The sequence below is a fragment of the Labrus mixtus genome, chromosome 9, assembly GCF_963584025.1.
Source record: "Labrus mixtus chromosome 9, fLabMix1.1, whole genome shotgun sequence".
In the NCBI taxonomy this organism is placed as follows: Eukaryota; Metazoa; Chordata; class Actinopteri; order Labriformes; family Labridae; genus Labrus; species Labrus mixtus.
Genome location: NC_083620.1, coordinates 17,884,955 through 17,901,045, shown reverse-complemented (window position 1 = coordinate 17,901,045; position 16,091 = coordinate 17,884,955). Strand labels below are relative to the sequence as shown.

General features: G+C 38.3%; 1 protein-coding gene across 1 annotated transcript; it reads left to right on the top strand.

Annotated features, from left to right (window-relative positions):
* Positions 1 to 7,888: 7,888 nt before the first annotated feature.
* On the top strand, positions 7,889 to 12,692 carry c1qtnf5 (C1q and TNF related 5). The gene is made up of 3 exons (XM_061046631.1): positions 7,889 to 8,214; positions 10,787 to 11,031; positions 11,103 to 12,692. Exons 2-3 carry the CDS (start codon positions 10,800 to 10,802, stop codon positions 11,621 to 11,623), a joined length of 753 nt encoding a protein of 250 aa, XP_060902614.1. The 5' UTR covers positions 7,889 to 8,214; positions 10,787 to 10,799; the 3' UTR covers positions 11,624 to 12,692.
* The last annotated feature ends 3,399 nt before the right edge of the window (positions 12,693 to 16,091 follow it).

Sequence of the window (16,091 nt, the reverse complement as noted above, 5' to 3'; positions counted from 1 at the left end):
TTTCACAGCAGGGTCATGTTTAAATCAAGTCAATTGAAGTTTATTTTTTAGCAGTATCATGTAGCTATACACCTTCATTCCTTAATAACTGAGCATGCAAATTTAGGAGGTACCCTATGTGAGTGATCCAGGGGATGTTTTTTTACCCATCGTGCCAAATCTTTTATATAATATGTTAAAATTTAAGTTTCTATATGAAGTACCTGAAGTACTTGTACATTGGATTTGGTAGAACTAACTAACCCTTTTTACAATAGGTACAATAGTCAATAGTAAATAATTGTATTTCATCAGCACGTTCTTTAAAAGACTCTTCTGCCCTCTCTGCTTCAGCATTAGACCATACCACTATTATCTAGATTGTTGTCCATCAATCTGTCATTTTAGCTTCTAAATGCTGGCTTTAATGTGCTTTTAAATGAAAACATTGATTATAGTTCCTTTAAAAAAAAAAATACTGAAAATTAAATCTTTCAGCATCTCCAGAAATGACAAGAACTGTAGCATTTTTAAAAACCATTCCAAACGTTTTAAAAAACTAACAGGGTTGTGATTTACATTGTTTGGTAATGCCCTGACCCTTGCTTTACAGCCTGTGTTGACCCTGTGTTTATTTCACGGAGTCCTGCTGAGGACAGCCTGTAATCCACTGATGTTGCTCCATTTGCTTTTCAATGAGGCCTTTGATTTTCAGACCCAGGAAGCCTCTAAAGATCTAACCCGGTCTCTTTGACTCTTTTTACTAAAAGAAACTGAAATACTGGGAGGCTCATTAGCATCTGTTTGAGTTTGAAATACAACACTGAACTTTCTAAACATGACATTTAATTCAGCTTTGAAGAGGGTTTGAATTTAAGATTGATTCATTTGCAGCTGCATTTAGAAATGTACTGAAGAATGTTCTGGCTGCAAATGAAAGTTACATTTGCTCAACAGCTAACACTAAAGCATCAAGGTAACTGCATTAGTCATGTTTCGTTTGCCTGATCAGGAGATGAAGGCAGAAAATATCAGAAAAAATAATGAATCTAGAACATCAGAATATGAGGGTCTTGATTTACTGATTTTATATCCTTATCCCACAATTTACAGCTATTATTTATGAAACTCATTCAACAGACAACTATTTCATATATGACACACTCTGATTATTACAACAGCATGAAGATAAAATTATAAGCACACCTTCCTATTGAATTGAATCAATCCAAAGTATTTCATGTTTCCAATATGAACATCCATTCTTTATTACTGTGTGTTTCATCAAGGGGCATCATGCTGCCAGAGTGCAACATTAGTTAACCTGAACATGAGACTGACACCCTCACAAATGTGAAGTCCAACACGGAGCACAGAAAGGATGATGTATCGAGGCTGTCAGGCCAAAACTCAATCTACCAGGGAAATCCCCCCTCCTGACTGATGACCCCAAAAAATAAAACCTTTTTTTAACTTTAAATTCCCAACTTTATATAAATACAACACCAGCTATTCACCGTTATCTTGAATTTCATCCTTGTAGCACATTGTATGTAATATCGATTTATAATACCTTATTTTTCCACAAATATTTGAAGCATAGTTAAACATCCGTTCTCTTTGACAGCTACACACTCTCAACAACAAAGTGAAACATCAGACAAATTATTAGACCAGACAGAATCAATTAATAGAACTAAACAAGGTGAAATCTTATGAGTGTTCATATGATGCAAAAGTTCCTCGGGAGGACACATCTGTGTGGTAATGATGGACCAGTAGAGGTCGAGGGCTGGTGGGGTCACCAGTTGAGCAAGTGGACACCCGGGGATCAGAGGAGAGCGGCAAAGAGACAGAAAGTGGAGGCTGCGTGCCTTGTGCTAAGCTAATGTGGCCATGTGTTTAGCAGAGCCAGAAGAAAGGACACTACATCAACTCCAGCTGAGGCCCAAGGGGTTAATTGATAGGACTACCCAGCAGGGGCTAAGGGTCAGGAGGCCACTCTCTGCCAGGGCTAATTGGTCACTGCGACCACAGTTAACGCCAACCTCTCTATGGAGAAATTCATACACATGTATGGAGCAGCTCTGACGGGCTGATCAACGACACCTCTATTGAGCCTCTGCACAGTCATGGAGATTAGTCAGGCTTCACCGTACATCGCCAGCAGCACCACCTACGGTGACAGCCAGGCTGCACTCGAGAAGTGATCAGTAGCTTTTGATCTCTTAGTTAAATTTAACTCATTATTTTAGCCGTATAATGAAGATGAGATACATGTTGAGTTTTTTACTTAAAGTATATCAACAGTATTTTTGAAAAGTTAGCTATGGTTAGAAAGTAAGTAAAATGAAATTCTTAAAGCAAAAGTCTACACAGCAATATACATAGGAATGCATTTCAGTGCATAAAGTGCAGGGATGGAACTCTTGATATGAAGATAAAGTAAATGCAATCAGGCAGCATACAGCAGAAAGTTAAAATCATGATTGGGGATTTTTATTGAGTGAATAAAATAACTGTGAGGCCTACCTTTTCATATAGAAAAATAATTAAATAAATAGTGAAGAATTGATCTCCTCTTATGTCTTTGAATTCTTCTGCATTGACTCAAACTGTGACAGATCTCATAGACTCTAGGAGCCTCTCGTGTATGTGAAGACAGACACAGCCTTTAGTGATCTGTTTAATATTTAAATAGTGAGAGGGAATCAGGTTTGTCGCCGTGCAATAAGAGCACCTGCTGATGCTGGATCTGTAATTTGTATTTTACCTGTAGGAAATCTTCTAACATCTACAAATGTCTAATCTAAATACCAGGACCACATACGACGTTTGAGATGATTCTCTGCAGGGTGAAGCTGCAGACCTGTATTAACCACAAGAGTCTAAATCCACTGCATGCGAGGCTGGAAACCTGTAAAAGCTTCTCATTTAGAAGAATCCTTACAGTTTGATGTTGTCATGCTGATGCTGTCTTGATGCGGGATAGTTAATGATTTATGAGGAGTGGTGGGAAGCCCAGAATGGGACCTGGGTTAATGTTCACCTCCTCTCTTGGGGGTCTGCCCACGGCCGAACAGATCCAAACCCCATGACCAGCTGACTGACTGAGTCGGCCGGCCTCCAGCTAAACAGGACCAGCACAGCAGGGAGGGGGCTGTGCTTTACTCAGAGGCCTGTGAATGGACCCAGACACGAGGAGGAGAGGTAGGAGACTGATGGGTCTTTATCGTCTTTTTAATGAGGCTCAATTGAAGAGACAATAAGCAGCAGAAATTAAACCAAACACCTGTAATAAGCATACAAACCAGTTTGCAAATGATCAGTTGACAAATTGGATGTATGTTTGACCTTTACTGTGCAGAATAATTTGTGTGCACAATTTTGTATTAGAAGGCTGTTTTCACATGTATTATGCTTAACTAAATCTGGGTTTCATAAGTAATGATCTGATATCCAATTTACACAAGAGAGATTTGGGAACCTGAAACTACAGCACATATTCTGTACACTGAAAATGAACAATTATGCAAAAAAGGACACAGCTTTTTTATCTTGGGAAATTTCAGGAATTTCCCAAAAAACAGTCAGGCATACATTCTGTAACCTTTGAAAACTTTTGCTCGCAGTTTTCAGAAACCCCTGGGAATTTTCTCCTGAGTTTGGAATTACAGGAGTTTCAGGATGTTTTAAAAAAAGTTTTACAACTAGGCTTGTAATTAAATTATACTTTTATTGCCTAATGCGATATGAGAAATTTAAAGTCAATTCAAATTTGAATCTCAATCCTGAAAAACATTCCATTCTCTGCAATAAACACTGCATTCCAGCAGAGGGCACTGTTGAACCGATCAGCAACTTCAAAGACATTGCCAAAGCATAAACAACATGTGTGGATCTACCTTAAGTCATAAATTGTCTGTAGAACCTTTCTTTTTTTGGCTTTTATCAAAAAGACCTGTACAACACACTTGACACCGCTCGTTTCGGAGGAGGATCATTCTGTTGGAAAGGTTTTCTTATAACCTTTGGGATAAGAATGCTTCAACCAAACACAGCAACTTTAACATACCTCCAAGTTGCTTCAAAGTGACAAAAATATTTCTGCACCGATTAAATATTACACATGTGATAAATCAAGCTCATAACGAGTGATTATGATACTAATATTGAGTAGATTATTCTAACCTTAAATGAAAAAAATGTAACAATCATATAAAACATACCTTTTGTACACTTTCATACACATTCATGTTCAGTGTGCTCAATATGTTTAGAATCCTTTGAAACACTAACTTCAATAAACGTTTTGAATTTGAGTACAATTTTGTTTCAGAGTCACTTGGCCACTTTCTACAGATGACTATCATGTTATAGGAACAACCAGTAGGCCTATTTCTTTACTATAAAATGTTAATTATTTAATTTGCTGATTAACTTAAAATTTGTTTTGAGATAACAGCTCTCAATTTGCAGCATTAGAAGCATGTGTAGTTAAATTCACATGATCATTGTTTAGCTGTATTTTACGCCACTCGTCCTCCAACGTCTTGTCCTACATTTATACTTGCTGCTTGAAGTCTTGAGGCCTTTGTTGTCATGACAAAGTGTATTGATTGGCAGTTTTATTGTTACACCGACAAAAGGTTGGAGGAACAAGGAGACGCCTCTGTGGTTTTGTGTTAGCTGGTGAAGTTGTGCAAGATTTACAGCTTAATGAGAGCACTGTAAGGCTGTGGATGACATGAGCCAACGCAATCCATTAAATGGTCGGCCCTCAGCCCCTCCTGTACCAGAGTCCATGCCCATGAAGAGAAGGATGAATGGAACTGTTTTAGGCTTTAAAGAAACCGGAAACTGCAGAAAAAAATAATCTGAAATTTTAACCGCAACTGGATTCACAGCTCAATTGTGATTTTTCACTATGAATGCAGGTTATGAAGATGACTTTGATTGTTTTTCTCAGACTTTAGATGTCTTTTTCATTATCTTAAAGTAGAATTTGGTTCTCTCACAGTTAGCAGGAAAACTTATTTTTCTGGGAATGGTGGGTCAGAAATTAGAAATTTAGAGAGAGCTTTAAATGGAATATTTGCCCTAAAATTCAGATGGAATTTTTCTAAAATGATTGTCAGAAATGCTTGTGACTTTTTCAAAAGATATTTTAAATAAAATATTCTGTACTTATCATCAGGAATATATGGAAATTCTTTCCAAATTGTAGGAACCTTTCATTATGCAGTTTTTGGGGAAATTCGTGGGGATGTTTCGCATCAATGACATTTTTGAGTATTACAGGAACAATTACAGGAAGTTGTTTTTTTCTGGAATTCATTTTTTTTAGAATTTCCCTTGACTTAGTGTCCAGACAGTTCATAAAACTTTAGGTAAAAATGAAAATAACGAGCAAAAAAAAAGAGGAACAGATTATATTACAGTTTGAGGAGTTGGAAATATATTGCATAATTATTTATATGTCAAAAGAAGAACAATTTGTATGCTTTGAAGGCACAACTTTATTGCAAGAATTAACCTAACACAAAAAAGTTAGGAGCGCTAATTCAATCTCTAATTCCATTGCAAAGTTTGTGTAATGTGAAAATTGATGGAATCAGTTATCTATAATCACAATAATGGTCCAGATAAGATTCAGAACCACCAGCCCTGTCACAATTTACCACCAACACTCAGTACAAATTAATTCACATTGTTTTTTTGCCAAGTGGTCCTAATTAACAGTAATCCTCCCTCAGCATTTTATGGATTCTGACAGGAAATTGGTTCAAAGACCCACAATGTGCTGATTCTGGTTCTGCTAATTGGAAACATGTGTTTACTCTTTTCGTCTCGCTTCAGTTATAGATCACTGTGTCTCACCAGGAGCCTGTTGAAAACCCTTCCCACAAAAGCCAGATGACTAACATTCAAAGGAAAGTCAGCTCTTGTTCCCTCCCATCACTTTCCCATAAACCCAATATTTTAGCGTTAGCACTAAACAGAGCCATGTGTTCAGTCTGGTCAGTGTTACTCTTTGTTCTTAGAGCGGCCATACAGTTACACAATTTATTACTGAATGGTGTGTGCCTGTTTTCATGATACATTTTATAATTATATCTGCCTTAATATGTGAGAATAACTCATAATGACTTGGTTAATTTTGACAAATGATTTACTCTCTCATATGACCAAACTTTTGAAAGAAAACTTTGGTCAAAGGACTTAAGCTTAAGATTATTATTATTATTGTTAAGATAACATTATAAAAGCATTTTATTCCCCTTCCATGCATGACTCGAAAGGAAAATGCCTGCAGTAAAATGTGGGGAATTCCCTCTGCCGATTGGATTGGTTACCTTTGTAGCTGTTGTTACCTGCTATGCCCCAAAATAAGCTACTGGTATGGATTTTTATTTTTAGGCATCTGCCCACAAGCCTCAAAGACTAGACTTCGAAGCACTGATTTGTCTAACATTACTCACTTCCCCCACAGGTTTGTGGACTACTTTTCTGAAGTATTAGACTTTGTATTTGTTTGTCAGTGCATGGATATGCCAGTGTCAGTGACTCGAAAACCTGAGGCGACACATTGCAGACAGCCAACAGCACATGTATTGATCAAAGTTGAATGCCATCACAAATGATTAGTTCTTGTCTTAAATTGAATCAAAATTGATTGAAATGTTAAAAGTATTTTTTGAATGTGATCATAAGCTGAAGACACATTAGCCATTAGAAACTGCAGGTAAACAAATGTAATTGTTGGAGCTCAATGAGCATAACCAAACAGTCTTGCGTTGAATGAAATTGTGTAGCCCTGATTTATGCTAAACACAGACCATCATTTAATCCTGTTATTTTCTATTTTCTTCTCTACAGATATTAGACCCCAGGGCCCGTGTCCTCACACTTCCGTCCAGCTCCAGTTTTTGGCACAGTTCTGATCCTTATGGGGTCAGTGCTGCACAAAAACACAGACAACATGTTTTCATTGGCCTGAACTCAGAGGAGCTGGGAAATGTAACAGCTCAAGTTTAGTTTCTTTGCCAAAAACATCTTAAGACCTCTTGCTTTATCAACGTAACACAGTCTCTGAAGGATTAGAGGGAAAACAGGATTCTTGTCTGAGTGTTGCTTGGGTGGAAGGCTAATATTAGTAACATGTTATCTGGATGGAGAAAATTGCCTCAGCTCGGAGGCAGATGATGAAAATCACAGAGACAGGAAACAGTTACATCAATCAACCTTCAGCAGTGTTAGCCCCTTGGTTTGTCAAACTTTGAGCAGGAACTTGGTGAAAATCTAGAGAAAATTTGAAGAGCCATACCTTTTTCTGCCGTACCTTTTTCTCTTGTTTATGGTAAGTCTTTGGTGAGAACTGTATTTTATTCTACTTATCAGGTAAATAGTACTTCAGTTGAGAGTAAGGATTTTGTTTCTTGTTTTAGCCTGTGAGAACCCTGAAACCTTTGTTTTCAATTATAGTCATTTTTGGTTTGTTATGTTTACTCCTGTTAGCTCTTGGTTCTTTATTGTAAATACAGTCTTGTACCTAGGCTCCCTTAATTTGGGGCAATTTTCTTTTGTTTACCTGTATTTTCCCAAAGTTATGTGACCCATTTTGTATTCCCCTTGACTGAAGTCAAAAGCTTATTACAATGAGTTTACTTAGAGTCTATTTGTTTTTGCCTTTTTTTCCTCTTCGAATTTCTAAGCAATTATTTTTCTCTTAACAAAGAAAGTGGGACAGCTCATTCAGCTGCAGTTTCTTGCAGTGACATTTGCCTTTTTTTTCTGACCACAGCTCACTGAACTCTCTGCGGTTGTTTCTGGGAGATTTTCCCAAACACTGTTATGTAACCATCAAAACATTCCTCCATTTATCATTCCCCTCTTTATTTCCCCATGTCCACCCTCAACCCCTTCTTTCATATTGATTTTGTCTCTGTTGTATTTCATAGTTGCACATTTCTTTTTTATTTATGCTGGAAAAAAATCAAATACTTTTCTTGGTATCCGCCCTGTTCTCTCTCCTCCACCCTCAGTCGGTACTCTCCCACCCACCCCAGCTTTTAATTGGACTTCATTACCATTTCCTCTCAGTTCGTCTCTGAATGACTCTCAGGCTAGGAGGAACAGCTTCCACTGGATTGTCTATGAAACTCACGGACATTACCAGCAGTAGCAGCACTAAAAGACTTTACCCATCCTCATCATCATCATCATCATCATCAGGTAAGTCAGGTTTTGTTTTGTTTTTCTTCCGAGTGAAAGAAAGATGTTCTTCTGTTTTACACAGAGGACATCTGCACATGACACTGCTGGATCACACTGAAAACTTAAAAGCAGATGTGGATGATGTATTCAGAACCTTCTGAATAAGTCCAAACATTATTTAAACACATTTAATCGTGTATCTTGACATCTACAAAGAAAATAACAATCTATGAAGAGAGTTATTGAAACAGCATTTGATTAATTGTATTAATAACTACATTCATTCTACCTGATTCTATAAAGAAGAGCTGTAACTGCCTCATACTAAGTTACAGCAGACGTGGATGATATCAGTGTACTCCAGCTGGCCTTGAGGCAATATGCCAACATTTTTCTAAATGTCTGCCTTGCTTGTTTCTGTCTTATTAGATATTTGCAACTCAGTCATTCCAAATCGCTTGACTACCTAACATTTGAACTTCAATTCAGTGACGGGCTCTAGTCTAGGTATCTTCATAAAAAGGAAAGGAAAGACATTCCTGACTGTCTTTTCAAACAGCAGATCATGAACCTACATTTAAAAAAAGTATATATTTATGGTTCATTTGATAGGGACAATATACATAGACAAACTAAAAACAGCAATCCAATGCAAGTATCATAGTGTTATAGTAGATTCTAATTTGTAACACGTGTCCCTAGAAGGGCTTGTGTGTAATTAAGTTTAAAAACTGTTCAGTTAAACTCATAAGTCATACGTGTGTTCAGCTGTACTGTACAGTAAACACAGTTTTTCACATGTTAGTGGTTAACTAGCAGTGGATTACATGGTTTCTGAAAACATGCATGTTTGTATTCCTCTGGTAGCAGACAGCTGTTCAGACTCAGCAGTAGTTGTTTTCTTGTCTGCTCTCCTCTTCAACCAGGAATGCTGACATGAGTTTCTGTCTCCCTCTTCCTTTTTCTTCCTCACTGTTTCACTCCCTCTTAAGTCCTCTCCCTCGATCTGGCTTTATTTTCAAGGCCTTAAAGTTACAATTTGAAGGTCTATGAAATATTACAATGTCAACTTATTTTTCCTCATAATAAAGCTCAAACTTAAAAAAATAAAATAAAATAAAAAAACATCTAAAGAGAGGCAACTGTTAAACAGCCAGGGGCCGTTCTGCTCAACTCATCACTCCAGTTTACGGCTCTCAGACGCCACAGCAGTGGAGACAAGCTGCTGTCTTTTGTAATAAAAAAAAACACTGAGAAAGAAACATGTAAATACCAACTGATCTTGATTCTGTTGTACTGTCTGGGCAGGGTCAGCTAAGGTTGGAAGATCACACACAAGGAAGAAACAGAGAAACACAGGAAGAGAGAGAGAGAGAGAGAGAGAGAGAGAGAGAGAGAGAGAGAATCTTAAACACAAGTTGTGATTGTGAGTGGATTCTGAGCAGGCAGTCTAGTATTCAGCATGTAATCAAACTTTTATTAGAAACACCTGTTTAGAGACCGTCAGTGCCAAGTTTCGCTTTGAGGATATGATTCATCATTATGTCAGACTTTTGATTTATTTTTCTCCTCCTGTACTGAAGAAAAGATTTTGTAAATGCTAAGTGTCACTGAACGTTGAAGAAATGCATGCTAAAGGAGAAAGAGAGGATGTTTGAATCACGTCTTTACTGTTTGTTCCATAACAATGCATTTCTTTCCCTCCATCAGCTCCCACCAAATGTCTTCCCTAAACAGAGTATAGTGGCATCATAACTCTAAACCCGTTATTTGAGAGAGCTGAATCACTGGTTGAACCCAAAAAATGAACCCTGTGTTAATAAACAAAGGCTCCACGTGGGCGTTGTTACAGTCAGTAAACATTTGTCCAGGCTTGTCTTCAAATTGTTTTAATGCTGTTAGATTTTCTTAAAGGGTCTGCTTTACTTAAAAAGGCCACAAAACGTCATCCATTCTAAATTGCTCATTATTACCTGACAGTTTTGGCAGATACGTGACATCCAATGAAATATGTCGACTCAGTAATAAGGAAGTTTGGTTTTTAGTACTTCCAATAAACGTTTCTGTGTTTTTAATCAGCCAAATTGTGAGGCCAGTTTTGGCAATAATTGCAAGCAAAGCTCGATTCATCACTCCAACATTTCATTACCCAGACTAATGTGTCATGCGGCCTATCCTCAACCAATTATGGTCAAATGTTATAACAGGGCTGCCTGAGAGGAAGAATAGTCCTTACATTAATTCTATAGCACCCCTTTGACTAAAACTTGCAACTGTTTTTTGATTGAAATAATACTTGAAGTGCCAGTATCATGTTGTAAAACATTATTTTCTCTGATTACATCTACAATTTGTATTTATTTACACAAGCTCTCCCTTCTTCTGTTCAATTAAGATAGTGTCCGATTTAAAAGCATGTTTATGGGGGCAATTGTGGCGCACTTTTGTTTGACCACACATTTACTCACAAGTTCAGTATAAACTTTGGTATTACTACCACAAAATCCTGAATGTAAACTGTTATGTTTTTATTATTATATTTTCTTTATCTTTGCAAGTTTAAACTAATGAGGTGTTTTCTCTCTCTCAGCTGTCCAACTGCAATGACCTTGCTCAGGCTGGTGCCCTTGCTGCACTCCCTCCTTGTTCTCCAAGTTCATCTGTCCAACCAGTTAGAAGACAACAAGATCCCTCCCAGCCTGTGTACCGGCCTCCCTGGTATCCCAGGGTCTCCTGGAGGTCACGGCAGTCCTGGACAGCCTGGGAGGGACGGGAGAGATGGGAGGGATGCCGCTCCAGGGGAGAAGGGAGAAAAAGGGGACAGGGGAGACCCAGGTGCAGTATTTTATTTGTTTGTGTATGTCTACCTGCCTGCAGGTGGTTTCTCAAGTCTATCCTCTTTCCAGGTGAGACAGGGGTTCGAGGAATTACTGGGGACAGAGGTGACCCAGGACAAAAAGGGGATAGGGGCCAGGCGGGAGAGTGCGCAGTGGCCCCCAAATCAGCCTTCAGTGCCAAACTATCCGAGAGCCAAAATTTACCCCAAACTGTAGTCGATGTGGTCCGCTTCGACAAGATCATGCTGAACGAACAGGGAGACTACAACAAAGAGACGGGACGATTCACCTGCAAAGTCCCGGGAGTTTACTACTTTGCCGTCCACGCCACCGTCTACAGAGCCAGCCTGCAGTTTGACCTGATGAAGAACGGACACACGGAGGCCTCTTATTTCCAGTTCTACGGCAACTGGCCCAAACCTGCGTCTCTGTCGGGCGGCTCCCTGCTCCACCTTGTCCCTGGTGACCAGGTGTGGGTCCAGATGGCTCTGTCGGAGTACAATGGGTTTTACTCCAGCACAAAGACAGACAGCACCTTCACCGGCTTCCTGGTGTACTCAGACTGGAAAAACTCAGCTGTGTTTGCGTGACAAAGCTGAATCATCTCTAACATCTCTAAAACAAACCACCACCATTTAGCTATTATATGACAAAGAGATTCTGGATAAAGACAAGTTAATTACATGTGTCATTGTACATCTGTATTTGGGTTAGAAGTAAACAACACTCTGTTTTACTGTCAGGGGAACATATTCTACTGGTGAGGTGTGGGTTTCACACATGGTCAGTAAGGTTGCTTCTTTTGCTGCCTTTAAACTGCTGTGACACCTAGTTAATGGAACAGATGATGTGACAATGGCCTCCAGCCAACTCCAGGGCGCAACTTCAAAAAGCTTTTATACTTCATTGCACTTTGTTTCCCCTGAATTACTTCACAACAACATTACAAAAATAAACATTTGTAGTGTTAAAGACACAAATGACTGACACATTTTGTAACGCGTAATGAGTAGGTACTTCAGCAAACATGATATTTATGTCACTTTTTTGTATAAGGTCTGCCTCAGTCTGCAGACATCTGTTTGGTTGTAAAATCTTATAACCAAACACATGTGCATAGTCACCTGATTAAAGCTGTGGATGAAGTGTTGAGATTCTTTGTGTAAATGGTATTAAAGCATACATACTTCATAATTCCATGTAAAAGTACTACTTCAGTCTAAATGCTGAAATATCAAAATGCACTAAAACAATTTAAAGGAAAAGTATTCATTCTGCTGACATGAAAAGGGACAACAACTTTTTGTAAGGAGTCACTTTTCGAAATAAATAAAAATATAACAGTGTTTTAATATTTGACAGAGCATCATATTTTTATGAGCTTATCGTATGTTTGTCCTTAATATAGGGCTGAAAAGTGAAAAGCTGCCGTTGCAACTGTAAAATAAATGTTGTGTCGAAGAACTGCAATATTTCCCTCTGCACAAAAATTGAAATATTCAAGTCAAAGAACCTAGAAAGCGTCATTAAAGTTCCTGTGAAGAACTTTTGGTTTGTGTCGAATTTGGCGCCCCCTGTAGTCAAAGTAGAACCTCTAAAGTCTTTGCTGACTTTGCCCTGTACATGTGTAAGTAGTGGATTAAAAAAGCTCATCCTGTATTTTTTGTTTTTTTTACAACAGTCAACTTATCCACTCAACTCAAATCTTTGCTGTGGAAAATGTAAATAAAAAGGCTACTTTCACAGCATGCTGACAATCACCAAGTCTACATCACCTAACATATGGCAGTGGTTTAAGCCATTTAAAATTGACATAATAAGTCTTTGTAGGTATGGTCTTGTTTCCTTTTGTCTCTCATTGAGAGGCACAAATATTCATTAAAAAAATTTCTTAACCAGCTTTATTTCTTACTAACTTTCCTCATATATCAATAAAATTAAACACCTAACACTCTGGTTTTCATCCCAAAAGGCAGAGCTGTGCCACAGTGAATACCACAATGAAAAAGGGTGGAAAATATTCATTTTCCACTGGATTTATTCTGTTTACCTCTCACCTAATGATTCCACCAAACGCTGTATAAGTACCCTGACAGACTCTGCAGCTACGCTTCAACACTGTGAGCAAATGGATGCCAGTCGTTCTCCTCTTCCTGTCACTGATGATAGATCAAAACAATTACATCTATTTTTTTATTGAGTCTTTCTTGTTATGTCTTTACATTTTCTTGGGCAGCGTTGTTTGTTTAGGTAGGTAAACATGACAAACCCAAAGAAGCCTTCCTGAGCCTGTGAAATGCAGCAGACTCACACATGAGGAAATGTTATTTTCACTTCATTCCCTAAGCACATAATAAAGCTTTAAATATCTCCTCGTAAGTTTTCCCTCCAGGGAAGAATGAGAGAAGTACGGAGTTGATCAATCTTCCCCTGGCATCAATAAGTTATTTCCATTAGTTCACGGCCTGTAAATTGCTCTCTAACTGCCTGAAGCCGATGGAGGAACAGACGTGACTTCACCCAAACATACTGAGCTCTCATTGGTAGACGGGTGTCTGTTTGGGTAAAGTGAGGGCAGGAGTTTGACATCTGGAAAATGTGTCATAGCAGATGAAGTGTAGTTTTGATAGTAATTGATGGACAGGAGTGTATGCTACAAGTCCTAACAGGGATTTAAGAAAACACTCAGATAAAAGTGTTTTCCCCCACTGCAACAAATCACTAAAACTCTTTTCCCTTCATTTTCAATTTATCTGATTAAATTACATTTTCTGTACATCTTAAGTTTAAATATATATATCAATATTTCCAACCAAAATTAACTGTGCAAGACAACTGTTTATGTCTCCAGTAAGTGGCAGCTCTTACTCATTTCTGATTGGCTGAATGACTGACACATTTTATTAGCACCACCCTGACCATCTCACTCCCTATGCCTCAATGCAACAAGTATACTGCTTGATCATAACAAGCCATAAAATCCCAAATCAAGGTATCATATGTAGTAGGATTTGTTGTTCTGTCCTTAGCCAAGAAATATTCCCACCAATTGACAGATTTGATAACCCAGTGCTTCACAGACGTGTCCTTTGTCACTTCATTGTTTTGCTGAACCACACAAGCAAGATAGAATGTGCTCTTTCATTTCAGTCAAGGTATTTCAAATAAGAAACATACATTTTCTTGTATCAGAATCAGAAATAGAAATACTTTATTAATCTCCAGGGGGTCATTCGAAATGTACTCATAATTACACATAACGGTATTTTTTATCTGAAAACAATGACAAAATCCCCAATCACATCCAAATGAAAAGGTGTCTTATTGAGCACATCTTCTCAGAGCATCATAATCTCCTTATTACCTGAAAAAAAGGATTTTGCATTACTCTAATCAAAGAGGGTTCAGCAGTATTTTGAAGTTGTAAAATGTCCAGCAGGGGGCAGTGTTGTTTCACAGTTCAGCCACTCAAACACTTCTCATCTGATCAAAGTAACACCTCTTCGTGTTTCGTATTATCAGTACAGAACTGATAGTAGAATCCGCTGACTCAACAGTCCGTACATGTCGTGACTTTATCAAAAGTGTAGTCTGTACGGATGTGACAAAAGAGACATTTACATTAACTTCTACCTTAAACAGAATTTACTGGCTACAAAAGAAGCTCAAGTGTTTTCTTTCAAATCCATAAACCATCTGAAACTATATAGACTACCTTCTTGTAAGAGATGATTAGCACACAATTCAAATTGTGATTTTGAAACTCTATAAACCCTTATTAACTGATGAATTATGGCATTATCTATAAAACGTTGAAAATGATGTGGACAAATTCCTTTTTGTGTTGGAAAAAAATGCTTCACCAGAGGGGTCATTTTAATCGTTTTAATCTACAGCATGTGTATTGACTAGAACTAGGAAAATAGATCACATTACTCCTATATGAGCTTCTCTGCCCTGGCTCCTGATGAAATCTAGAATAGCCTACAATTTAAAATGATTCTCCTCACTTACAAAGCTTATATTCATTTAGTTACTGTGTCATCATAATCATCTACAACAACATTTAGTGTTTATTCCACCTTTATTTGGATCGGTTGGATCAGAGTACCAAAATGCACATTGAAGTCACTAGCAGGACATTTATATTACACATTTTTGAGACCTCTCTCTTGCCATCGATGTTTTTGTGTAGGAACAGTGGCACTTTTCAGGCTGAAAGTAAAAGGTTAAGTGGAATGGGGGTGACTCATGATGAGTCCTGTGACCCTAACCCTGCATGATGGTTATCATCCAGTTTCCTTCAGGAGCCCCCACTTTAATAGCTTCAAAGCCCATCCATCATACACTGCCTTTATTCAAGGTTATTATCTGGATGTATCACAACAAAGCCCTTCATCACAGTGGAGTCAGGTCTGGGTGAATGCCAGGGTTAATGAGCCGCCTGTCCCGACACATTACAGTCACATCGGTGTTCGTCATTTACATTCAGTGACTGTTCTTGTATGTTTTTTTAATTCTTAAGATTCTTATCTTTCTTGTGTATGTATTTGCATCATATGAGGGTCATGCCACCTCCTGGTATGCTAGCCAATATCAGCCAATATCTTTGACTTTTTAGCAGCATACATGTGGGCTTGAGCCCGTCTTGTTCTTATTGATTAAGAGACTAAGATTGAAATACAAACTGTATAGATGATGGAGAATTCTGATTTCTGCAGGATGCTGATAGTGATCATAAACAATAAAAATAGAGGGAGGGAAGGGTGCACTAGCGTCTGACATTTTCCCACACTGCTCCCGGGCCAGTACCAGGGGGGGGGGCCAAAAGAAAGAGACCAAATCCCCAGGGTATAAAGCTCCATTTGGTTTACTCCTCCCTGCTCTTCCCCTGACTTCATACTTCCTCTCCTCTGTTAACGCCATCCTCATTTACAACTAATACATAAACTGTGTTGAGGCAGAGCACGCCCATCATGAGCCATAACTAGTGTGTCCTTTTTTGTCTTCCAGTAGAAAATTTGCACACGCCTTTTAGATATAAAAATCCCTGTTGCA